Here is a 23,629-nt window from a genome sequence, read left to right as displayed (position 1 = left end):
GGACCTGCCAGCCTGCTCCTTGCAGTGCGGGGTTCCACTGGAGCCTGCCTACAGCTCTGCCCAAGTGCCAGCAGGGCCCTGTGGGTAATGCACGCTCTGCCTGTGCTTGGCGTACGGGCAACGCCCCATCCTGCCAACACCTGGCAGTTCACAGGCCGCCTTCCCGAGCCCTCTCAGTGCAGAGGTAGGCTGCGGGAATGACCTTGCCGGCTGTAGCCTGTGGCCCCTACTCATGCCCCTACTCATGTCTGCTCTCTCGCCCCACAGCCCCACCTGGCCGTGGGAAGCAACGATTACTACATCTCCGTGTACTCGGTGGAGAAGCGCGTCAGATAGTGGCACCGGGCTCCTGCTGCGGCCACCCCACACACAGTGAACCCCAGGCTCGCCGCAGACGCCGGCTCCTGACCCAGCTGCTGCCCTCGGAGGAAGGGCCACGCGCTTTCTTTTTTCTCTTCGCTGTAATGTCTAGAAGGTCCAGGGAAGGGGAGGGCTTTGTTTTGACATCACTTCTCGCAGAGAACCAGCGCCCAGGCTCCGAGACTCCCGACACACAGCTGTGCACCGCGGCCCCTTCCTGGCCTCTTTTCCTTCTGAGGTTTTTTTAAGGGAACAGACTTGTTTTATTTTTCCTGTGATCAGAGCATTAGCTACAGAAACGACAGAGCCCTGACAGAGAAGCAGCACTGGGGCTCCCGTGGGCCCCAGAATGGCCCCCACCAGCCTGGCCTGGCCCCACTGTCCTCTCAAGGCCTGAGCCTGGAGCCGCTGGGAACAGGCTGGAGGAGGCTGGAGGTGTCAGAAAACAGGGAGGGAGACCCCTGCAGCCAGCAGTGAGGAGGAAGCAGCCCCGAGCTGGCCCTCCAGGGCTGCTCAGCTGCAGGCCTCCCTGTCAAGGGGGGTCGTGGTACGAAGAGGGGGGCTCGCCAGCCTCACCCCACCCCCCATGCAGCCAGGCCCTTGGACTCTGGTTTGGGTCCTTCTCGCAGGAAGGCATTCGCAGGAGAGGGCCCATTGGCTCTGCTGCTCTAGACACAATGAGGTCCTCACAAATCAGCCACCGTCCCAAACTGCAGGCTCATCCCTGAAGTGCTGCTCTAGTGACCATGGCCAGGACCTCCATGTCCCTGCTTGGGGTGCATGTGTGCGTGGGTGCCATGGCCTCCCTGCCATGCACACACCTCACACAGGTGCTGAGGTGCACGGAGCCCCAGGGGTTGTGGGTAGCAGTAGCCGGTCTTCAGCTCTTTGCCCTACGCTGGTGTGAGCAAGGCTTGCATCTTGCAGTCCGTGATGCAGAAGCATTCTGGAGGCCTAGCCTGGCCTGCCCGGTGTGCGTGTGTTTGTGTGTGTGTGTGTGTGTATGCGCGCGCGTGCATGTGCAGTTCCAGAGGGGCCTTGTGGACGGCTGGACCATGGGAGGGAGCTCGGAATTGCTGCCGATTGCACACACATGGCACAACTACAATGATGGCGTTTGGAAAGCGTTTCCATTTTCCTTGGGAATCAGGATCTTTCAGAGATGAGGAATGAGAGGGCTTAATTGATTCTGCTGATCAGAGACCAATAATAGTGGGGTCTGAGTGAGTCGGGACAGGAAGGCCAGGCCCCTCATGTGGGGGGCGATAGCTCTGTTTTGGCCAAGACTGTCTTCCAGGTGGATGGAGTCCTGAGGGCAGCCCTAAGCCAACCCCAGAGCCAGACGGGTGGACAAGGCAGGATGGAGGAGGAGGAGACCCTTCTGCTGCCCCCAGGAAATGAGCTGTCCACCAGGAGGTTCCAGGGTGAAGGCCCTTCCCTCGCCTGGGAGCACAAGCAGCCTGGAGTCAGGAAGGCCCTAGAAAGTCCTGACTCCCCCACAAGTTCTACCCTTTCCCCTGCACCCCCTAAGCTCTGTGGGTGAAACCCTGGAACCTTCCGGAAACTGAGCTTCACCCACAGAGCTGCTGACCTCCCGTAGCTGAGGTTCAGCTCGATTGCAGCCTAACTTGCATTTCTGTTACTTTTGAGGCAAAACCACCACCGGCAAAGTGCAGATGGCTCTGGAAGGGCCAGGCCCTCCCCTCCCTGGTCCCACTGGAGCCCTGCTCATGCTGTGCATCCACTAGCACCGCGTGGGCGGGGCCTTCCCAGGCTGATGCGAAAACTCAATCATGAAGTTAACAGGCTCGAGAGAGCACCGCCTAGAGTTCCTTTATCTCTATTTATTTTACCAAAATGAGAATTGAAAAAGACTTTGACAAAACATGGAATCGTAATGTGAAGCTAAGAGCAATGACAAATAATAAACTTAATAAAAGTTAAAGACGTGCACAAGTGGCCGCTGGTGGCAGCCTCTGCCCAGGAAGCAACATCTGCCCCTGGGGGGCCAGGCAGGCCTGCGGGGAGCCTTGGGGCGGCTATCGCCTAAGTCCTCTGCAGCTGCCCTGGGCAGCTGGGCCTCAGCCCCACAAGAAAGCGCAGCACTTTATATCATGTGCCCCGTCTGTCCCTGTGAGAGGAGTTTGTTCAAGGGAAGGCCGCACCTATGGCCCCAGCAGCTGGGAGGCGGAAGCAGGAAGGTCGCAGTTCAAAGCCAGCCTCAGCAACCCAGTGCGGCCCTACCTTTGGGAGCAGATGACTTGGTTGCACAGGCCGAGCTCCAGGGGGCTCCTGCTGCTGTGTTGTAACTTGCTTCTCTGACAAGGCCAGCCGTTATGCCACGTGGGAAGTCCACTCGAGTCTCGCGGGGCTGAGAATGAGGTGTCCCAGGGCAGCATTGCTGCTGGGGAGAAAGCCCTGGTCTGCCCCTCCTCTCTCCAGAGCCAGCAGTGTCTCTCGTGTCTGGAGGTCCAGGGAAGGGGAGGGCTTTGTTTTGACATCACTTCCTTTTCAATGTTGTTGACTACCCTGGGCCCCTGGGTGACCAGCCCTATCCCATTTTCAAATGAACCAATTTTCAGCCTCTAACCGGCTTCAGCAGGGGGCAAGCATAGTCATCGGCCCTGCGGTTGAGATGTGGACATCTTTGGAGGCATTATTCAGCGGACCGCCCCCTCTGTCCACAGCCAGAGACCCTCCTTCCAGACAGAAGCCACAAAGGCTCAGGGTCCTTGGCCAGAGAAGCCAGGAAGGTTGCAGCCCCGACAGCTGCACGGCCGCGGCTCCTGCCTTCTGGAGCTCCCTGGCCTTGTGCTGGCCACTGTCCTGGGATCTAGTGGCCCCTGGGGGCAGCCTGCGGCCATGAGCAGCAAACCTGGGGCCTGGCCATGGGTGCAGCCCTGAGAAGGTGGGTTCCCGTGACGCAGACGGCCGCTGCTCCCAGTCCTCCACGCCTGCCAAAGAGGGAGGCAGCCGTTGCCATGGAGACCTGGAGGGCTCCTGTGCTGGGATTGCTAAGTCAGGGTTCATCCTAAACAAGAGAGGTGCCCAGCGCTGTGGGGCTGTGCCAGGTCAGCTCTGGTTAGAAGAGTGATATTTTTCCTATTAGCATCAGTTTTTCTGTCCGCACGACCTGAGAACAAATCCGGTGTTCATAACAGCGGGGGACGGACCCGAGGCAGTCTCAGGAAGGAGGCCTGACGGCAAGTCGGATCTCCACAGCCACTCCAGGCCTGTGGCCATGGCAAGGGCGCCGGCTGCAGGCTGGCTTTGCTCACGTGCCCAGCAGAAGAGGCAAATGGCCAGCTTCAGGTGACCCCCGCAGGACAAGGAGGCAGGACAGGAGCAACATGCCCTGTGGGGTGCTGACAGGTGAGCCAGGCCCAGAGCCTCCAGTGCCTCCCTCCACGGGTCAACCTCCCTGGCCTCTACTGCCCCACTAGCCATGGGGCCCGCAGCTGCTGGTCCTGGAAGGAGGCCCTGCGAAAGTTCGCCCCACAGAAAGGCCATGCCTTGGGGGGCAGCGCTCGGCAGGAGGCAGCTGTTTCAAGGTCTCAGGCTCAGCTCCCCTCAGAGTCTATGAGGCCGTGGGGGCGTCAGGCCAGGGGCTGCCCACAGGGAGCGAGTTCCTGCTCATGGGCCTCTCTTCTCTTCAAGGGAGGACGCTCCGATTTGGGGTCTGTTTTGTGGTCGAGAGCTGGTTTCTGCAACTGGCTCAGAGATCAGGGGAATGTAGAGCAAAGGCCACACCCAGAAGGAGAGAGGGACAGGGAGGAAGCAAAAGGGAGTCCCCAATGGCAGCCTATTGCATGCTCACATCAGCCATTGTGCCCTCCTGTGACACCAGGACACCAGGTCCCTGTGGCTGCAGCCCAGTCACCTCTGGCCCCACCCTGCCTCAGCACCCCAGAGGCCAAGTAGGGGTAGACCCCGCCTGCCCGCCAGGTGACAAGAAGTGGGGCCAGTGACTGGGGAGGTCACCTATCCCTGAGACGCTGTAGCATGAGAGCCAGGAGCACGCTGGGCAGGCTGGCCCTGGGCAGGTCGCTCCCGGAAGCTCTCTCTTAGCTCTCCCCTCCTGAGGGCAGCTGTGGGGCCCTGCAGGGAAGGTCCATCCTGCACTTCTGTGGCCAGGTGCTCCCTGTGGGTGGGGAACACACCCAGGCTGCCACCAGTGTCCCCAGGGCCTTCTCAACAGCACCGTGGGGGGAGGGGAGACCCTGAGGACAGTGGTGGCAGCCCTGGATGTTCGTGGGGCCCAGCCTTCTTGGCCCCACCTGGCGGGCTGGGCCTCATGTCCCCAGGCCAGGGAGGCAGCCCTGGTGCCCCTCAGCCCTCCCCACCTCCAACCACCACTTGGGTCCTTGACCTATGAGACCCTGCCTTACCCTGGCCAGGCAGGCCCAGGGCAGTTAGGAGGATGGTTGCCACGCCCCCCAGAACCTGCTTCTCCCTGGGATAGGTCAGCATCCTCCAAACAGACTGAGGCCCCACAGGGACTTCCAGGGGCCAGGGAAGTGACAGGCCATTCACCATGCAGGACCCCAGCCCCGAGAGGAAGGGCTGTCCTCCAGTTAGCATGGCCACCAAGGCCAGAGCCAAGGCTTCCTAAGCCATCCTACCACCCAGGCCCCCAGCCCGGAAGCCAGCGTCACTTTGGGCACAGCACCATGGGTGAAGGGGCCACGCAGACATGACCAGGAGGCTGTCCACCCCCAAGGACACCCACCCAGAGCCCCACACCTGATGAGGCCAACAGAACCCAGCGTATCTGGGGGAGGGGCAGAGTCCCTTCTAGCTTTGCAGGCCTTCCCTCCTCAGCCCTGGCTGACATGGGTCCTCAGGGGTAATGGAGGGCGGGGAAGGCATCGCCCCAGGCTCTCAGTCTTGGGGTTACCTGTGGGATCAAGAACTGTAGCCTGGCCTCGGGTTAGCAGGAGCAGGATCACACAAGGAGCTCCTACCTGGACCTGAGTGTCTGTGACTCCAGGAGGGGCCCCTGGGAGGGGTGGAGGGTGCAGCTGGGAAACCCAGGTGAGGCTCTTCCACGAGAGCCCGCCTCGTGAGGATTCCCATTCCGTGGCCTGTGAAGGGGGAGAATTCAAATGATGCACCAGCATTGAATAATTTGAGAAGGAAATTAAGAAACCAATTCCATTTGCAGTGAAACACAAAAGAACAAAATACCTAAGCACAGATTTGAAAGCCACAGGCCCCAAGCAGATGAGGAGACAGCCCAGGTTTGGGTTGGAAGACCTGATAACGGCAAAACGGCGGTGCCCCAACGGGACCCAAGACTTCACACCAGCCCCGGCCCAGTTCCCCTGCCTTCTTTGCAGAAATAGAAAGAACAAGTTCATATGGCACTGCCAGGGGCCCCAAGTAGCCAACAACACTGAAAAGGAAGAATTCGATTCATGTCACTTAATTTCAACTTACTTCAAAGCTACCTTGTGGTACAGAAATAAGGGCAGGTGGACAAGCCAGCGGGACCAGTGGACCCAACTTGACTGAGCAACTGATTGTTGAGAAGGAGGACAGACCATTTGTGGGTTAGGAACAGCCTTGCAATGGGGCTGGGCCAGTTGGAGAGTGCAGCTGAGCCCCCACCTCACCCCAGGTAGGAGGACAAGCTCATAGTGGGCCCATGACCTCAATATACAAGCTAAAATGACAAAGCATCTGGAAAAAAATTCAGGGGTGCACATTTATGACCTTACATATAGCGACTAAGTCTTAGATTTGACACCAAGAGCACATGACAAAAGAAATGATACACTAGAATTCATAAAAATAAAAGTTTCCATGCACAGAACATCTTCAAGACTGTGGAAAACAACCTACAGGAGGGGGAAAATGTTTCAAATCATGGAACAGATAAGGTTCAATATTCATAATATATCAAAAGTACCGACAGCAGTCGCCAGGCCTGTTATCCCAGCCACTCAGGAGGCTAAGGCAAGAGGATTGCAAGTTGGAGCCCAACCTAAGCAACTTAGCAAGGCCCTAAGCAACTTAGACCCGGTCTCAAAATAAAATTTAAAAAGCGCCGGGGTGCTGCTCAGTGGCAGAGCACTTTGTCTAGCACATAGAAGCCCTGGGTTCCATCCCCAGCTCTGAAGAAAAAAATCAGCAGCAGCAGCTCCTCTGCTAAGCAGGACCAAGGCCCTCACAGAAAGGCCTTCAGGTAGCTTCCAGCCCTTCTCACCTTCTGCCTTCCACCAGGTGAGAATGCAGCGTTGAAGGCACCACCTAGAGCGACAGCCGGTCCTCACCAGACCCCAAGCCCGTGAGCCTCTTCCCCTGGGACTTCCCAGTCTTCAGACCTAGGAGAAATACATTCTATCATTCTGCCTAAATGACAGCATGAACATATTCAGACTCAAGGAAGTGCCAGGGACAGTAAGAGACCAGGTCTCAGGGAACAGAGGGCCAGGCTGGAACATCCCAGGCCTCAAGGACTGCTGCCTTTGGGGCACAACACCGGCAACTTGGCCTGTCCTCTGCACTGGGCCAGGGGCTCTGGAGGAAGACCCCCTGCGAGCAGTCTTGCAGGGAGGCCACAGGACCAGGAACAGAGCCTGCCACCCACCTCTGCATGAGTGAGTGTCCAAGCAGGGCCTCCAGGCCTGGCCAGACTTTGGCATGGGCTGAGCCGACAGCTGGGCTTGGGTGGGATGGCTGCGCTGGTGTCATTCCCTATTGCTCCAAACAAATCCCAAACCCAGCAGCTTGGGGCAGCAGATGTTCTGCATCTCAGGGTCAGGGGTCCAGAAGCGGCGGCTCCACTGGGCATCTGGCTGGGGTCCCCCAGGCAGTGGCCATCAAGCTGTGGCTCAGACAAGCCACTGGGTCTCAAGGACCAGCCTGGGACATGACCTACCATCACTGCTGCCGTGCTTTACTGGCCCAGAGCAGAGGGGACCACTCAAGGGCTGTGGCCTCCTGTGGCAGTTGTCTTCCCAGGCCTCTGCCCAGGCACCAGCCTGTGTCCTTCTGCTCCAGGCTGCAGCCACAGCGCAATCCAAAGCTCAGCACCCTGCCCAACAGGGACCCCCACACCAGGCCCCAGGAGCCTCCTCCCACTTTCCACCTGTGTGGAAATGCCCACCCACCTCAGGCAGGCTACCAAACTCCTGTGCACCTCAGTTCCCCCCAGCGAAATGGCCTGTCCTGGGGTCCCAGGCTGGAGTGGGGCTGCCATTCCCTTCTGAAGGGCACCACATCCACCTAGGGGCATGATTGCCCGATGCCCTGTCCACTCATGGCCATCTCTCACCCATCCGCAAGTCCAGATATGCAGCTCTGCCCCATCCACTGACTCTCACCTGAACCACTCCAGGGCCCCCAAGCCCATTTCTCAGCATGACAGCTCACCCCACAGAACAGCAGCCAGAGGGACTGGTTGAGAGGCCCAAGTAAGACCAGCCCTCGCGCCCAGGCTGCCCTACCCTGCACTGTTCCACGGCCTCTTGTCTGGTGCTCAGCCTCCTGGCATCTGATGCCACTTCCTCCAGGAGGCATTCCCTGACCACCACCCTCCACCCCTGCGACGTCCCACCCGGCAGTGTCTCCTCAGGGACTCTCAGAGCCGACAGACCCCACAGGGGCCTCCCAAACCTGCACCGCCGCGGGCTTCCCGGGCCCACCTCGCGAGTCCGCACAGGACGGGCCTCTCTGAGCACACCCGGGGCTGCCACGGCCTGTGCTTGGGGTCCCGCCTGCCGCCCCAGCTCCTTGGCCGCCTGTCCTGCAGCGCCCCCGCGTGGTCGCTGACGGGGGGTCACCACACAAGTCGGGAAGTCGGGTGGGGCCTGGCCTCCTGGAGGGAGGTCAGTGGCCCAAGGCCCTGCAGCGCCCTCCCTGCCCCAGTCCTCCCCCTGCTCTCCACGGCCCCATTGGGAGTCCTAGCCCTGCATCCCTGCCAGCCGGCGTCCCTCATTCCGAGGGTCGCCGAGGTCACCAGCCAACAGGGCCTTTGCTCCCCAGGGCAGCCCCAGGACACCTTCCCTCTGGGGTCCTGCGCCGCCCCCGCTGCCCCCGCTGCCGACACCCCCAGGTGTGATCAAAGCGAGCGGTTTCCTCTGACACTCGTTTGTCCAGGACCGATATTTTCTAGGGGGCTCATCCCTTTTTCTCCGCGGTGCCACTGACTTCTCGGTCACACCCGAGACCCCACGGCCCCTCCCCAGCGTCCACCTGCATCCCACGGCCTGCGGGCTTTCCATTTCCAAGAGCGGCCCCGTCACAAGTTCCCTGGGGTCTCTTGGCCGGAGCCAGGCGTCAACATGTGCCCTGGACATGTCACACACATGGGCAAGACAGGACAAAAAAGTCCCTTTGGGGGCTAATGCTCCCTCCTTCCCCGGCTGAATGGAAACTGCCCCTCTCCGGACACTGAGGATTGGCTTAGGTGTGGGCAGGACTCCTGCGCTGGGCCAATCATTCATCACTACTCCCCAAGGCCACAGCTGATTGGCCTAAACTGAGCCAATCAGAGCTCTCCCCTGTCAGCGGCCTTGTGGCCTGAGAAGGCGAGGTGCTCTCTCTCCCTACACTGTGCTTTCTTGTCCAGGAGGGAGCCTGGCCTGGGAGATGGGGGCCCTCCTGGACTGAGAAGTGGAGATGAGGGCCACAGAGTGTTCAGCTATGGCTTGCACACTGGTTGTGGTATCAGCCAGTTCCTGCACCCAAACGGACTGGAGTCACCCCATTGGGGTCCCGGGCACCTAGCCCACCCTGCATGGAGCCTAGTGGGCCTCTGGACACAGATGACTCTTGAATGACGTTGGGTTTATAGCACTGGCTCCCACAGAGACCACTTTCACACCATTTGCCTCTTTCTAGACATGTCATCTCCAGGCCACGGGAATGCCACTTCCTGATTGCCTCCTGCCTCCCCAGTGCGTGCCCCATGTTCCCCAGCCTGCTGCTACCCTGGGTCCGCACAGGCTGGAGCTTCGAGCTTGAATACAGGTTAATTTCCACTAATGCGAAGCTCTCTCTAGGGGTGGAGAAGGTGGGGAGTCCTTGTCACCATCTCCGGGCAGTGGCAGTCCACCTGGTGGGCCTGCAATTTGTGGGATGGCCTCTGCATGTCTGCTCACACCACAGAGGGCTTCCTGCAGATCTAGTGGCCCCAGACTCCAATGCTGCTGACCCACCATCCAGGGATGGGATTCCCTAGTCTTCATTCCTCCAACTCTTTCCGTGGTTTTGAGCCCTTGGTTCTCTGCAGCACGTACCTTCCTGCTTGAGATGCCCAGAGAGGCTCCTGCCTTCCTGAGAACACGCAGCCCAGTATCCAGTGTCAGAAGTCATTCAGGAAGCAGCTCCTCCAACAGGAACAGTTCAGCAACAGCCTTGCTGTTGTGTTCCAGCTGGAGCTGAGCCCCTGAAACTCACGTTGAGCCCTAGCCCTCCTTCCAGACCAGCAGCCAAGGGTTGCCAGCGCCACCAGCGCGGGGAGAGCCTAGAACAGACCTCCCTCCGAGCCCAGGGAAGCTGCTGAAACCTGACCTCAGGCCTCGGGCCCCACAGTGCCGCAGGACACTTCTGTTTTCTGCACTGCCCTGTCCGTGGTTCTCTGTAGCTTGGCCAGCACAGGTGGGTGGTGGTCATCTTTGCCTGTGTGGCAAAACGCTCTCTGTCATGGCCCAGAACCGGTTCTGGAACGCCACGTTTAGGAGATCCAGAAGCAGCTCAAAGCAAATCCCTGTGGAAGCAGGACTGTGAGGGCTGCAGGTGGGCGCTGGCTCCCACGGGCACTGGAAAGACCGCAGTTCAGGAATGACATGGAGAGGGCTTTAAATCCTCGGGTCAAGGCAGAGTGAGAAGATGGGGAAACATGGGGCTGCAGGACCCTTGCATCTGAAGACCCTCCCCCAGGCTTCCCCCGAGGTGGCAGGGTTACAGGTACATTGAACTCTCAGCCTCCGGATGGCTCCTGTTGGAGCACAGTGGGAAAGGCTGGCTGGGGAGAGCCCAGTGTCCACCTCGAACCCTCCCCCAGTCATCCCACTAAGCCTTCCCAGCAGCAGAAGCAGCAGTGCCCTGTCTGGGCAGCCGCCCTCACTTGCTGACCATACCTCAAGTGGGAGCCCGTCACCCCTCCTCTCCTCCACTTAACTTGAGGGAGACCCAGGTGCATCCAGGGAGATGAGTGGCCATCTGCCACCCCCACAGACATCAAGGCTTTGCTGATTCCAGCTGGAGAATAGTGCAGAGGTGGACGCCCGGGAGCCACACCAGAGCCACCTGGCCAGGCTGGATTTGTGGATCCCATGCCTGCCCTGGATTCCGTGGGCTTGTTGGTGAGGAGCCTTCAGCCCAGGGATTGGTGGAGGGTCCTGGAATAGCAGCGGCTGAGAGGCCAGGGCTGGGCATGAGCGTGCGATGGGCCAGGCCACAGGGCTTTTGGTCTGCCCAGCGGGGGCAGGGGCTTCCCTTTCTGTTGTGTCCGGGGTGCTGGGGATGGGCCCAGCCTCAACCATGGGCACCTGCTCTACCGCCCAGCTCCCTCCTGGCCCTGCTCTTTGGCAACCTGCTCTGCCACCTGTGGCTGCTTCTTGCATCTGGCCGGGTACAGCACTGTGTACAGACAATGGAAATGCAGGCTCCTCCAAGTCGCGCTCCCAGGAAAGTCCTCAGCTGCCTGGTGGAGTTCCTGGCCATTGCACCCGCTCTGGGTTCCGTGGCCCACTGGTGGTCTCCCCACGGGTGACCCTGGTTCTCACCCTTGGCGGCTCCCTGCCCTGTCCTGGACGGATTGTTCTCCCGGGTCCTGTTTCTTCCCCCCCTTCTCTGTCCCGGTTTGCCATTCCTGTCTTCGGGTTCTCATGTGCCCTTTTAATAGTTCAAGTCCTTTTCTGGTTAGAGGTCTTCCCGTCCTACTCTCTGTTCACATGACCACTGTGGCTTCTGCCAGCTGACCGGGACTGCACAAAACAGAAGTCTGGTCCCAGGGCTGGTTCCAGGATGCAGGTCTTCCGAGGTGGAATGGGCATTGCTTTGGATTTGACCTGGGGCTAGACTGCACTGCACTGCTGACCTTGACAATGGAAATGCCTGCCACTGGCCTGGGCCTATGGGAGTCACTGTTTCCTCCACCCTTGCCCCAGGCGGCAGGGATGACCATTCCCCCTGGGCAGATGCCACTGTGGCTCCACACCTTAGGCATGCACCACTCACACCCTCGCCAGCTTCCTGGCTTGAAAGTTGAGGCCTTGATAGAAAGATGACCCTGAACTCAAAGGGCAGTGCTGAATCTCAACGAAGGCTGACCTCCTGGTCTCCCAGGCCACTCACAGCCTCTCCCGTGGCCCTAGTAGCAGTGGCCCAAGGGACTGGCATCCCACATTTGCAAGTCCTCCAGGGGTTCCCATCTTCCTCAGTGGGCTCCACAGCCTGCAGTGAACCCTCAGAGCAGGGCCACCTGGGACACTGCAGGAAACCACTCCCAGCAGGGCTGGGGTTCTTTTTCTGTAAGGACCAAATAGTCTACAGCTAAGGCTTTGCACAACACACGGATCTCTGTCCACTTCCTATCCTCCTCCTCTTCCTCCTTCCTCTGTCTTGGTGGTGGCAGGGTGTGTGTGTTTCTCAACCCTTTCCAATGTGAACCATTCTTAGCTCACAGGCTGTACAAAACAAAGTAGGCTCCAGGCCAGACCTGGCTTACAGGGTGCAGTTGCCAAACCCCGGTTTACAGACTACAAGAATTCAAAGATTTTCAAATCTATGTTGGCAGAGACCTGGGGAGTTATGTGTGGAAGTGGATTCCAGGGTGTTAGACAGGAGGCTGAGACAGAGCCCAGATGGGGCTGGATTCCTGAGGCAGGTGTGCCCACTGCCCAACAGTGCACCCAGCCCCTAGACCCGCCCTTGGAGCCCACCACAACCTGTTTTTTGGATTGACTGAAATTCGGACTCAACAGGGGACTCAGTGGGTGAGTGTGAGATGCTGGAGTGTCCCTGGCATTGTGAGGACCAGAGTACAGAGGTCCACAGAGAGACGACTGTTGAACTGGGTCCATCCAGTGTGACCTGCACACCTACACCCCCAACTATACAGGTCGAAGACACAACCTTTGCATGTGGCTGACACCACCTGGGACCCCACAAGTGACAGGAGGCCTCTCGCTCAGTTCTGGGCCTGCTGCCAAGCTCACCATGGGGATGGAGGGCCATTGTTGAGATGGGCTCTGGATGTCACAGGGATGATGTGACCCAGAGCTGCTGAAGCTGAGGTGGGCACGGCCTGTAGCGGGCAGCCAGCCTGGTACTCAGTGTCCTGGCCTGTAGGAACCCCAGCTACTCAGATGGTCCCTGGGAGCAAAAGAAGTGGGCAGTCCCCTAGAACACTGCTCACTCTGTGCACAGAGACAGTCTAGGCCTGGTGGCCAAAACCTGACTTAAGTCACCCTGTTTCCAGACATAAGTCACAAACCTGGAGCTCAGGATCTGGAGAGAACCCAGAAAGCATTGCTGCAGGTAAGTCCAGCTGGTCTCCAGGCCCCCCCCAGAAGGACCAGTATGGGAGAGTACTGTGACCCAGAGGAAGGAGGTGGGCATGCAGCTCTGGAATCACAAGAGGCTGCCTTTAAATGGTTGCTGATTCCAGGGGACACAGATGCCCCCATCAGAGAGGGGTTTACACCATCAGATGAGGTGTGGTCTTAACTCAAGTTTGACTCTTAATGGGGCCAGGGAGCCCACAGATCCTTGCAGTAGCTGGTGCCCAGTTCTCAGTGCTCTCTGGACTAAGCTCCACCACGAGCACAGTCCCCGTATTTCCTCTGGGGAAGTACACCTACCCCGGCAACGGGCAACGGGCAATGCCACGCCGGGGGAGGTGCCTCGGAGATTAGTGCCACGCCCTGGGGCAGGTGTCTATCACAACCCCATTTAACTAACCTGTGGGGTGGAGGCGAGAGGTCAGATGGTTTTAGAGAATCCCTGGGCTTAGTGCAAATGTAACAGGGCTGCAATATTCCCAGCAGCAGCTGTCCCTTACCCCTGGGAATGCTTCTGTCCCGAAGGGAGAAAGCCTTCCTCCAGGGGCACAGCCAGATTCCACCAAGAAGTTGGGACTGGCCACGCCACTGTGTCTGAGCACAGCGAGAACCCAGTAGGGGAGCAAAGGAACGGCCAGACCAAATAGCAGGGGCGCGGCTGCTGCGCAGCACTTGGACAAACACTTTCAGGTCCAGCACGTCAAATGGACATCACCAAGTGCAGCTTCTAGCGCTCAGAGCTCGCAGGGCAGTGATGCCGCGGGGAGTCTGCGTTAAGTGGACCCGCAGGTCCCTCTAAGTAGGAGGTTCTTCTTCGGTCCCGAGCGCACTACCGAGGCCGCAGAGCCTACGTTGCCCGGCTCCTCTCCGCGAGTCCAGCAGGCGGCGCGCGAGCGCGACCTCCGTCCCTGCGGCGGACCCGATGGGACGGGGTGGAACGCGCATGCGCAGGCGCTTTCTGTGGAGCGGGGCCCTGCGCGGCCGCCGTAGGCGCCGGGTACGGTGGCCGCTGGGCGGCGGCGGCTCGGCTGGGCTGCGGGCGCGGGGCCGCCATGGGCAATCTGTTCGGCCGCAAGAAGCAAAGCCGGGTCACCGAGCAGGACAGAGCCATCCTGGTGAGGCGCGGCGGGAGGGCTGGGCCGCGGCCGAGTGCCCAGCTCTCCAGCGGAGCGGAGTCGGGGACGGGGAGGGACGCGCAGCCACAGCGACCTGTTTCTGGGCCGAAGTCCGCCTCCAGAAGGCGCCCGGACGTGGCCGCTGGCTTTCCGACGCTCCCCTCTAAGTCTGCCTCGAAGTGGGCTCTGTTTGTACCGTGGAAACCCGGTCGGGGCCAGGCGGCTCTGACCCGGGCTTCTGGACCCCGGGGCATCCGCAGCGCCAGCAGCCGCCGGTCACTAACTGAGCTCAGCGCCGAAGCCCCGCCCCGCCGCCCCCTGCCCTCCCTCCGCCCCCCGCCCCGCCGCCCCCTGCCCTCCCTCCGCTCTCCAAGCAGAACCTTCGCGGGTTCAGAGTGGTTCAGACCTGCCCGCCCCTCGCGGTCCGAGGTGCTCCGTGTCCCAGAGCACAGTGCTGCCCCTGCCCTCTGCCCTGCCCCCAGCCAGCCTGCCTTCTGTGGGCTCCTCCACTCTCTCTGAGGCCGTGTGTCCCCTGCGGGCTGTGGGTGGTGGCCAGGAAGGCCTTGCTGGCGCAGGGCGGGCAGGCTGGGGTCGGGGGGGGCTGCACAGTGGGCGCCTTCCCTCCTGGCCCTGCAGGGCCGGCCCTTGGTGAGCACCGGGAGGGAGGCGGTGTATACCATGATTACTCCCTGAGCCTAAAGGCGAGCATCTGCCTGACTGGGTTCACTAGCAGGAACCATCCTGCAGGCCCCGTCCTGAGTGTGCGAACTACCCTGACGCTGCTCATCACAGCACCACCATTTCCTCTTAGGAGATGACCTAAGGAGGGAAGAGAGACCAAGGGGCAGTGCCTGTGCCTCTGGGCAGCCAAGGTGGGGAAAGGAGTTTAGTTGATGGGCACATCGCCTGCTGGCAGCTTGTTTTCCATTCAGATGGACAGAAGTGAAAGGGGGAAGCTAAGCACACACTAAGAGGCAGGAGGGATGCCCCAAGTCTCCGCTGGGCTGTGAGTGCCGTGGGCTCAGGTGCCCTCAGCTGCCTGCTCCTTGTTGTATGTGAACCTTCCAGGGACTGACTGGTGGCTGCTTCCCAGCCTGGCCCTGAGCACACGTACTGCTCACAGCCCATCCTCCTGTGTCCTGGGCCAGGCTGTGGTGACTAGAGTGAGGTTCTCCTTGGTGCAGTGGACATGGGAGGTAGCAGATGCCAGCAGCACCCCACATCATGAAATTGGAAGTGCTTCTGGGTGTTGCCACACATCCCTGGGAGATAGTCCTGCCCCACAGAGGTCGCTGTTTTAGAGGGTGGCCTACATCTGAGAGCTCCTTTGTGAGCCCCCAGCCAGCATGGGCAGAGCTAGGCAGCCTGGCCAGGGCCTAGTCGTGTGGGCTGCCCGATACCAGACCACTTTCTCTTGCAGCAACTGAAGCAGCAGCGGGACAAGCTGAGGCAGTACCAGAAGAGGGTCTCACAGCAGCTGGAGCGGGAGCGGGCCCTGGCCCGGCAGCTCCTGCGAGATGGCCGGAAGGAGTGAGTGGGTGGGGGGGAGGTGGCCTGCAGCTGGTGGGCAGGACCAGCTGGGGCCACAGCACTCACCCGGCTCCCCTTGCAGACGTGCCAAGCTGCTGCTCAAGAAGAAGCGCTACCGGGAGCAGCTCCTGGACAGGACAGAGAGCCAGATCAGCAGCCTGGAGACCATGGTAGGCATGCAGGACCCCTGCCCGAGCCACGTGGTCCTGGGCACTGTGCGTGCTCAGGGTGGGGCTGAGCCTCCCCTGGTCGTGTGCACTGCCCAAGCAGCATGGTTCCACTCTGGGTAGCCTGAGCCACCGATTGAGCACTCAGACGTCCTTCACATGTCTTCTGGCACCTTCTCTGTCCTCTGTCTCCAATGGGCCATGGGAGGGGACAGGAAGGGGGAGTGCAGAAGTTGTCCGAATGCCCAGAAGCCCCTGGTCAGCATGCTGTGGCCCTGAACCCTGCCCCTGGGTCAGGAGTACAGGCAGGCTGCTGACCTCCTGGGGCTGGTTCTTTTCAGGTCCAGAGCATCGAGTTCACCCAGATCGAGATGAAGGTGCTGGAGGGGCTGCAGGTGGGGAATGAGTGTCTGAACAAGATGCACCAGGTAGGTCCTTGCTGGGCGAGGCATGGAGGAGGGGGTCCAGTAGAGCCAGCAGGGCTTCCTGCCCATCACCTGGGCTGGGCCAGGGGTACCATCAGTGGCTGGCACAGGCACTCGGGGCCAAAAGGACCAAGGAGGGTGCTGCACAGTGCTGTGTGGGCTGGGTCTGTGGGTTCTAGTGACCAGAGGTCTGGCTAGGGTAAAGAGCAGCGTGATGAGTAACCTCGAAGGTTTCCTAGGGGAAGCAAGCTCCCTCTTTGCTTCAGGAAGCCCAGCGCAGGCCTCCTTCCTCCTGCTCAGATGAGTGGGCCAGCAGGCGGGCTGTGGGAGAGCTGAGCTCCTGAGTGCCACTTGGTTGAGTGTGGTACTGGTGGTGTGCATGCCAGTTAAGCAGAGATGCCATTTTAACTCACCCCTGGCAATCAGATCACCCACTTAGAGAACGATGCCAGGGCAGGCTCGGGTGAGGGGGTCTAGGCCCTGCAGCCCAAGGCCTCTGAAGTCAGGTCTGACAGCTCTGGCAGCCCAGGCCAGGGCCCTGCCTGAGCAGACTGGCCAGCAGACTGGTCAGGTGCCCCCTCGCCTGGTTTCACTTAAGCAGGGCAGAGCACCAAGGCGTGGCCCTTGATGAAGGGGCTGTCGTCTGCCTCACTGACACGCTCCCAAACCTCGTGACCTCCAGGTGATGTCCATAGAGGAAGTGGAGAGGATCCTGGACGAGACCCAGGAGGCCGTGGAGTACCAGCGGGTAGGTGTTGCTTGGTACCGGGGCCTCCCCCACCTGCTGCTCAGTGCTGTTGCCAGCTTGGAGGACGTTGGGGGCAAACCGCCCTTCTTCTCATGACGGCTGCTGCTGTCCAGGGGAGGCCTGGAGCCACAGGCTGTCTCCTGTCCCTGGGCCCCAACCTAACAGACCTAACTGCTATTCCTTCTTCTGCAGCAAATAGATGAGCTGTTAGCAGGGAGCTTCACCCAGGAGGATGAAGATGCCATCTTGGAGGAACTGAATGCTATCACTCAGGTACAGGACCCCAGGGCTGGGCACAGTTGCTGGGTGATGAGACCCAGGGTCAGGCATGGTTGCCTAAGCAGTAAGACCCCAGTTACTGGGTTACAGGATGCAGTAGGCCTCCACCTGTGGCATTTGCAGCTGTCTTTTTGAGCACAGGGTTCTGGTTTTGCACCTGCTTTTCCTTCCTAAAGTGACTCAGGTCTGTGCCAAACAGAGGCCTTTCTCCATAACTCTAGCAGCAGCTTGAAGAGACAGCATGGATGAGTGGTCTCCAGGGCTGACCCCCAGGACTGGCACAGGCAGTGACCTGTGTGTGGATAGGGCAGATGCCAGGCCTCCCAGCCATGATGTGGGTCTCTCCCCTTGCCTGTGTCTGGCCTGCTGTGCAGGTTGGGCCCAGGGGGGTCTGTTCTGCAATCGCATCCTCCTCTGCCAGACATCTGTGCAGAGTGCGCCATCTCTGTGGGCCCCTGCCTCAGTGTGCCAGGGCTTCCCTGTGCCCCAAGAGCTGCCTGCTGCCCCAGCCCTCCAGAGTCCATGACCTCCTGTCCACTGGGGCCTGAGAGCCTGGTGAACTGCATAGGAAAACAGGCCCCAAGGTAAAGAGGCCTCAGTTTGGGAGGTGGCCTCCCCCACAGACTGCCCTGGGGTGACGGCTCCTTGACACCTCCCAGCAGTCACGCCACTGTCATTCTCTGGACCCGTGGACACCAGCACAGCCTGGGTGTCCATATCTTTTCCATATCACACCCATGGTCCTGGCATGGCCTAGCCTTGGGAATTGGGGCCTCTAGGGACAGCCCAAGAGTTGGCCACTGTGCTCCACAGGACCCCAGGATCATTGTAGAAGCCACTGCTATAGTGGCTGTGTCCCTACCTGGGGTGGTTTGAATCTCCAGAGATGCCTGGAGCTGGGGGGCGTGCAGACTCAGGTCTGAACAGGAGGGCTCTTGTCCTGCTTTAAATCCGACTGCAGTAGCTAGTTAAGTAGGTTTCCTTTCCTCGAAGACTGCTGGCCTTACAGCCTTACCCTTTGCTTTTTACAGGAACAAATAGAGCTACCGGAGGTTCCTTCAGAGCCCCTTCCTAAAACACTCCCAGGTACCTCCCTGCCTCATCCTTCTGAGCTTGTTGGGATGCAGGACGGCGCATCCTAGGAGGGAACAACACAACGCTCCCTTGGCCAGCGTTCCCAGTGCAGTGGGCAGGCCAATCTGCAGATGTGGCTGGCTGGGGGAAGCCAGGGCGGAGAGCCAGGCCCAGTCGCAGCCACGTCCAGATGCTAGAATTGGGAAGAGGCTCGTCAGCCACGCAGGCCTTGCCGGGGTGCAGGCCCTGCCGGGGTGTTTGTGCAGCTGAGGGTGGCTCCCCTGTGGTGGCATCTGTCCCAGGTTCAGAGACCCCAGCAGGCCTGACTCTCTTGTCCTGGTCTTCCTGTTTCCTGATCCTCTGTGGCTCCAGGGGCCCTGCCCCTCACTGGAGCTGGTCTGGGGGCCATGCTCCCCTGCCCTGTGTGGGCCCACTGGCTTCCTGTTTGTACCTTGCCTCCCCTGGCTGGGCACACCTTCCCATAGTGGCCTTCTCTAGTGGCCTCTGACTTCGTCTTCTGGAAGCATCTGCCGTGGTCTTTTCCATATCACAGATGTGTCTGTTTCCTTCACAGAAAAAGACCCTGTCAAGGTCAGAGCCAGGCCCGCAGACCTGGTGGCAGCCTCGTAGCTCAGCCCCTCACAGGACTCGCAGGATTCTACAAGGATAAACCCACACAGCTTGGGTGTGTGGTGGCCCCGGAGGGCTCCCAGGAGGCCGGCCGGCGTGGCCAGGCTGGCCAGCACAGAAGGTGCTGTCGGGCAGAACAGCAGCACACGCAGGCTCACGTGCTGGGACGGCTCCTGGGTGTCCCTTCACGGTTCAGTCCGATTGCACAGTGACGCTGCTGTTCTGCTCTCATTCTGGATTAAACAGCGACATGCAGACCCTTGGCCAGGCCCGGCTTCTGACGGGGTGGTTCCATGGTGGCAGAGGCCCAGGCCTGCCACCCGCCCCTGGTGCTGTTCAGCAGCCCTGGTGCCTGTGGGAAAGCGGACAGCGGGCCACGACATGCCTCAGCTTTCCTGCGGGGTAGGGGCAGACACCCCAGAACCTCTTGGCACCTCTACTTGACAGCCTAGGCAAGCTTCTAGCCTCTGGGAGAGTTGGGCCGGGGGGCTGTCGCTGCTAGATTGACTCCCGGAGCCCCAGCCGTGCCCCCACACAGTGGCTCTGCCTTGCTGAGAAAAGACATCCTGAAGGGGATGGTGAGACTCGCTGTAGCAGCCGTGGCGTGCTCCATGTGCCCGTGGCTGTGGACAGTCCCAGCCACCAGCTGCCGGGACAGCAGGCCCAGCCTGAAGCCACTGCTCATGCAAGGCACCTGTTTCGCCATCAGACAGCCTGGCCGGGGTCTCACTGGCCCATGAACAGCACAAGAGCAGGGGCCACCAGGAATAGGGAGCTTCCTCTTTAACCCCAAACTGGTTGCCCCCATATTAAAGTTGGCCCCTTCCTGGCCTGCTGCCTCGTGGACTTGGTGTGGTCAGCATCTTAGCATGGCCGGCTCTGGGGGAACCAGCCTAGCCCCAGCTCTGCAAGTAGGTTGGAATATGGCTCCTGCCCTTGACCGTAACTGAGGCATCCCTGACCAGCACAACTGGGCAAAGCCAAGGTCTGGGCACTGGGTACCTAGGAGGACATAGGGGCTCTGTGTGGCCTGGGCCCCCATGGTCACCTCTGGGCAGTTGCCCTCCTCAAGGTGGGGGGCAGTTTGGCCACACGGCCTGCTGAGTATGTGCTGTTACTCTGGTGGTTTTGTGAGGCTCCCAGGGCTGGTGGCTGGTGGCCAGATGTCTGGGTTGCCCTGCTTCAGGCCTGAGATGGGTCCTCCTGAGTGAGGGCAGATGGTTTGGGGTCACAAAGCCCAGTTGGGGAGCCTGAGGCCCAGGGAAATGTAGGCAAGTCCTCTTCCTTGGATGGCCTCCACACCCTGCCGGGAGACACTGGTCCATGTTGCCAGGTCTCAGCTTCTCCAGAGTCAGGGGCAGCACTGAGCACAGGCTTGGTGGCAGCCAAGCCCCGCCTACTGAAGTGTGCATGTCCGCCAGGGGGGGGACTTGCAGAAGCCACTGCCTGAGGCTGCCCGCCAGCTCCTGCCATGGGAGCACGTGGTGGTCCTGAGGATGGTATCCTGGATGAGGCCTGTCCAGGCCCAAGACCCTGGCCCTCTGCTGCAGCAGGTCCAGGGAGCGACTCCCAGGCCTCGCCTTGAGCACAGCTCACCAGTGGGGAGGTTGCCCGTGTGTTTCCCAAAGCTCCTGCCGGCAGCCAGGAGGGTAGCCCCTCCTGCCTCTTGGCCTCCTCAAGGACCCTGGACTCTCTAGCCAGTGGGCATCTCTAAGGGAGGCCAGGTCCCGCGCAGCCCCAAGCATGCAGCTCTCTGACCCAAGCCAGGTGGGGCAACTGAGAAGAGGACAGGGGCCACATCCCCTTGTACTGCCCAGTAGGTTAAGCCTCATACATTAATCTTTTGAGTTTGCCCTTAAACCTCAAGAGCTGGCATCCCAGAATGACCTTAAGCTGATTCCTGCCCTCTGGCCTTGGCGTGGCCTGGCTTGCAGCTCCCTGCCTGCGTGGGGCCAGCCGCGGGAGCCCAGTGACATCCAGAACCCGACCCGAGTTCCTTTCAGTGTGGGACACAGGACCCAAAACAGTCATGAGCAAGATCAGGTGCAAAGCCTGCGGCAGGACTGGCCCTGTGGAGTGAGTGGGGACTTGGAAAGGAGGACAGGACTGATGGTTGCTTGCTGGGAGCAGGCCACATGGCGGTGCCCATTGCTGGGTGGATGTGGAGGGCAGGGGAGTGCAGGGTGGTGAGTTCAAGGGAGTTGGGGGATACCAAACTTCAGGGCACAGGCTGGGGCAGTGGGGAGGTTGCCCGTGTGTTTCCCAAAGCTCCTGTGGGCAGCCAGCCCTCGATCCATGCAGCCTCGGCTGTTGGTGTGTGAGATCCAGGGTGGCATCTCCACTCTTCCCGCCCCCAGGCTCATTTACTTTAAGTTGGGCCCCTACCTTGGAAGTGCGCGGACCAAGAAGCAGGGACCAGCGGTGGCCGCTCTGGGCTGCTCTGACAACACTGGGCATTCCAGTTCTGTGAGGCCTCGTGCCGTCACCTGGTGGAAGAGAGCAGAGGGGCTGCACCCCTCCCCGGGAGGCTGGGGCCCCGCACCTAAGCACCTCTTAACAGTGTCAGGTGGCAGCTGAATGCCAACCCAAGTTCTGGAAGGGACAGCACTCAAACCAAAGGAGTAATGACGCGAGGGACACGGCCACATTGAGTGTGGCGGCCATCACAGCCACTAGCTAAGTGCACACCCACTGCCCCCGAACCCCAGGAAACGGCAGGGGCAGCGGCAGCACCCAACCAGGGCAATCTGGGTGGCGCCCGGCAGGGGCGGGCTGAGTGTCGTGCCTGACATCATGTAGCGCTGCACCGCCAGCCCTTTCTAAGTGATCACACGGGGAAACTGGATTTTTATTTGAACGGTTCCATGAATTTCAGCATGTGTGGGTCCTGGAACCTGTGCCCAGTCAGGACACAGGACATCCTGTCACTCCCAGATCCCCTTCCTGCTAGCCCTTCGGGCTTTCCCTTTCCCCACTCCTCACCCTAGTGACCACTTACCTGGTTTTTGAGAATGCTGCACAGTGAGAACTACATGGTGTGACACCTTTGGACCCTGGCACCTGTCACTTCACAGAGCCTTTGCGAGGCACCAAGAGTCCTTTTTCCACACTGGGTGACATTCTGTCGTGGATGAACCTTGTTGGTTGAGCTACTTCCAGGTTTTGCTAGTTTCGACCAGAGCTGCCCTGGGCGTGGTGGGCCCAGGTGTGTCTCCTCCGGAAGCCCGGGTTCCTGGACTGCTGTGGCTCACACCCAGCACTCTGTGGGTGGTTGCTTTGGCTGCCCTGGCTGTAGCCACCTCACCACTTCAACCTGTGCTGCCCTGAGGCCGGGCCTGGGCACCTGTCCCATTCTGACCTGGACCTTGCTGGAAGGCTCAGCCCTTCGATGGGCCTGGGAGTTAGCACAGCCTGCAGCAGCTGAGCAGGAATCCTACAGCCCCACCACCCTCCATCCCTCAGAGATGCCTCTGGAAGGAGGGGACCCCTGTCCCCAGTCTCAGGTGGGCATGGTGGAGTGCACTTGATGCCCCCACAGAACCTGGGGAGCCTCCGACAGGAAGGACAAGGTGGCAAGGGCGTCATCATGGCGACAAGGGGGGAGGGTTGCCAGCCCCTCCCCTCCCCTCCCAGGGGACAGCTGCAACCAGGCACACCCTTGCTTAGCACTCTTCAGGTCTGAGTGGGCCTGCCAGGTGGGCAAGGGAGGGGCTGTGGTCCCAGGACCTCAGGGATTGGGACAACCCTGAGGACTTAGGATAACCCTGAGCTGTCCGTGGTGTCCAGACCCCCCTGGAGGATGTGACCTCATGCTGGGCCTTTGAGGGTCCCCCAGGTGTCCTGCCACCCTAGGCATCCCAGGGACAGCCTTCCACACGCCTGTGCAGGGGCTGGCTGGCTTCTGGCAGGGCTGGAGGGGCAGGGGGCTCATGCAGAGGTCAGGTATGAAGTGACCTCGGGGGAGGCCCGCTGGAGGCTGGTGCTCGGCGGCCCCGAGCTCGGTGGAGAAGCACGCCACCCTGTGGGTTGGCCCGTGGAAAAGGTGCGGACAGCAGCCCCCAAGCCCTGTGCTCTTTAGCTGTCACCCCTGGCCAGGTCCTGTCCCTCTCCCAGCCCTGAGCAGCTGCTGGCCTGTCGCCGTGGAGCCCCACTGTGGGCTTGCTGTGGTGGAGTGGCACGTCTGCCGTGAGGCTGGCTGTGCACGTGGCACAGGTTCACCCGCATTGTCACAGGGTGCGGCTTCTGTCTGGTGGCGGAATGATTTCCACTTACAGGTGGAGCACTCCCTGTTCACTCCTTCATCCGTTTGGGTTGGTGCCATTTTTGTTGTGTGAATTGTGCTGATGTAGGCATCAGAGCATGCGTTTGGGGTACATGGGGCAGGGCTGCTGGGGAGGTCCGTCTTCTCACCAGCACAGGGGCTGCCCCGTCCCCGCCCTGCCAGCAGGAATGAGGCTGCGGCTGCTGCACCCCTCCCCAAGCTGGTGCCTGTCCACCATTCCAGCGGGTGTGGGTTGGTGTGCCACGCGGCACAGATGTGCACCTTCCTGATGGACAGTGAGGGTGACCCCTTTTCATGTGCTGTGGCCCTCTGGAGTCTTCTTGGAGACGTGTCTATGCAGACTCTTTGCCCATTTTTAACTGGGTAAGTTGCCTGTTTGTTGAGTTCTAGGAATTCCTAATGTGCTTGCCCATCGCGTGGGCTGCCTTTTTGCATTTCTGATGGTGTCCTTAAGAGTTCAAAATGTTTCAATTTGGGGGCAGGGGATGTGGCTCAGGCGGTAGC

At 60.3% G+C, this 23,629-nt stretch overlaps 2 protein-coding genes and 1 long non-coding RNA gene across 5 annotated transcripts in view; 2 read left to right on the top strand and 1 right to left on the bottom strand.

Moving 5' to 3' along the window:
- Positions 1-2,305, top strand: part of Rptor (regulatory associated protein of MTOR complex 1) — a 339,912-nt gene extending 337,607 nt beyond the window's left edge. The window contains exon 35 of the mRNA XM_046463332.2: positions 268-2,305. Within this exon, the coding sequence (XP_046319288.1) occupies positions 268-336 (69 nt within the window). The 3' untranslated portion in view covers positions 337-2,305. The remainder of the gene's footprint in view (positions 1-267) is intronic.
- On the bottom strand, positions 2,190-15,978 carry LOC124105907 (uncharacterized). 3 transcript variants are annotated; one of them, XR_009228525.1, is made up of 4 exons: positions 15,587-15,978; positions 6,569-6,686; positions 5,258-5,444; positions 2,190-4,501 (listed from the first exon to the last, which is right to left on the bottom strand). It is a non-coding gene; the product is annotated as an uncharacterized LOC124105907 (long non-coding RNA). The 3 variants fall into 3 exon arrangements; XR_006855908.2 differs by having other exon boundaries at positions 5,325-5,444; positions 15,587-15,973; XR_009228524.1 differs by having other exon boundaries at positions 2,190-5,444; positions 15,587-15,973.
- Chmp6 (charged multivesicular body protein 6) lies at positions 13,843-19,689 on the top strand. The gene is made up of 8 exons (XM_046463334.2): positions 13,843-13,990; positions 15,411-15,520; positions 15,603-15,690; positions 16,029-16,115; positions 16,795-16,860; positions 17,053-17,133; positions 18,171-18,225; positions 18,788-19,689. The coding sequence occupies exons 1-8, from the start codon at positions 13,928-13,930 to the stop codon at positions 18,841-18,843; spliced, it is 606 nt and encodes a 201-aa protein (XP_046319290.1). The 5' UTR covers positions 13,843-13,927; the 3' UTR covers positions 18,844-19,689.
- The last annotated feature ends 3,940 nt before the right edge of the window (positions 19,690-23,629 follow it).

The sequence above is a fragment of the Marmota monax genome, unplaced genomic scaffold (genome assembly GCF_021218885.2).
Source record: "Marmota monax isolate L192 unplaced genomic scaffold, Marmota_monax_Labrador192_F-V1.1 WCK01_AAM20220418_F8-fsc00220, whole genome shotgun sequence".
Classification (NCBI taxonomy): domain Eukaryota; kingdom Metazoa; phylum Chordata; class Mammalia; order Rodentia; family Sciuridae; genus Marmota; species Marmota monax.
This window is presented reverse-complemented; position numbering and strand designations above follow the sequence as displayed.

Bases quoted from the DNA above. Each gene is read 5' to 3' on its own strand.
- Chmp6 (XM_046463334.2), top strand. From the start codon at position 13,928: ATGGGCAATCTGTTCGGCCGCAAGAAGCAAAGCCGGGTCACCGAGCAG. The intron at 16,861-17,052 runs GTAGGTGTTGCT...CTTCTTCTGCAG, and splicing joins AGGCCGTGGAGTACCAGCGG to CAAATAGATGAGCTGTTAGC. The intron at 18,226-18,787 runs GTACCTCCCTGC...TTTCCTTCACAG, and splicing joins CCTTCCTAAAACACTCCCAG to AAAAAGACCCTGTCAAGGTC.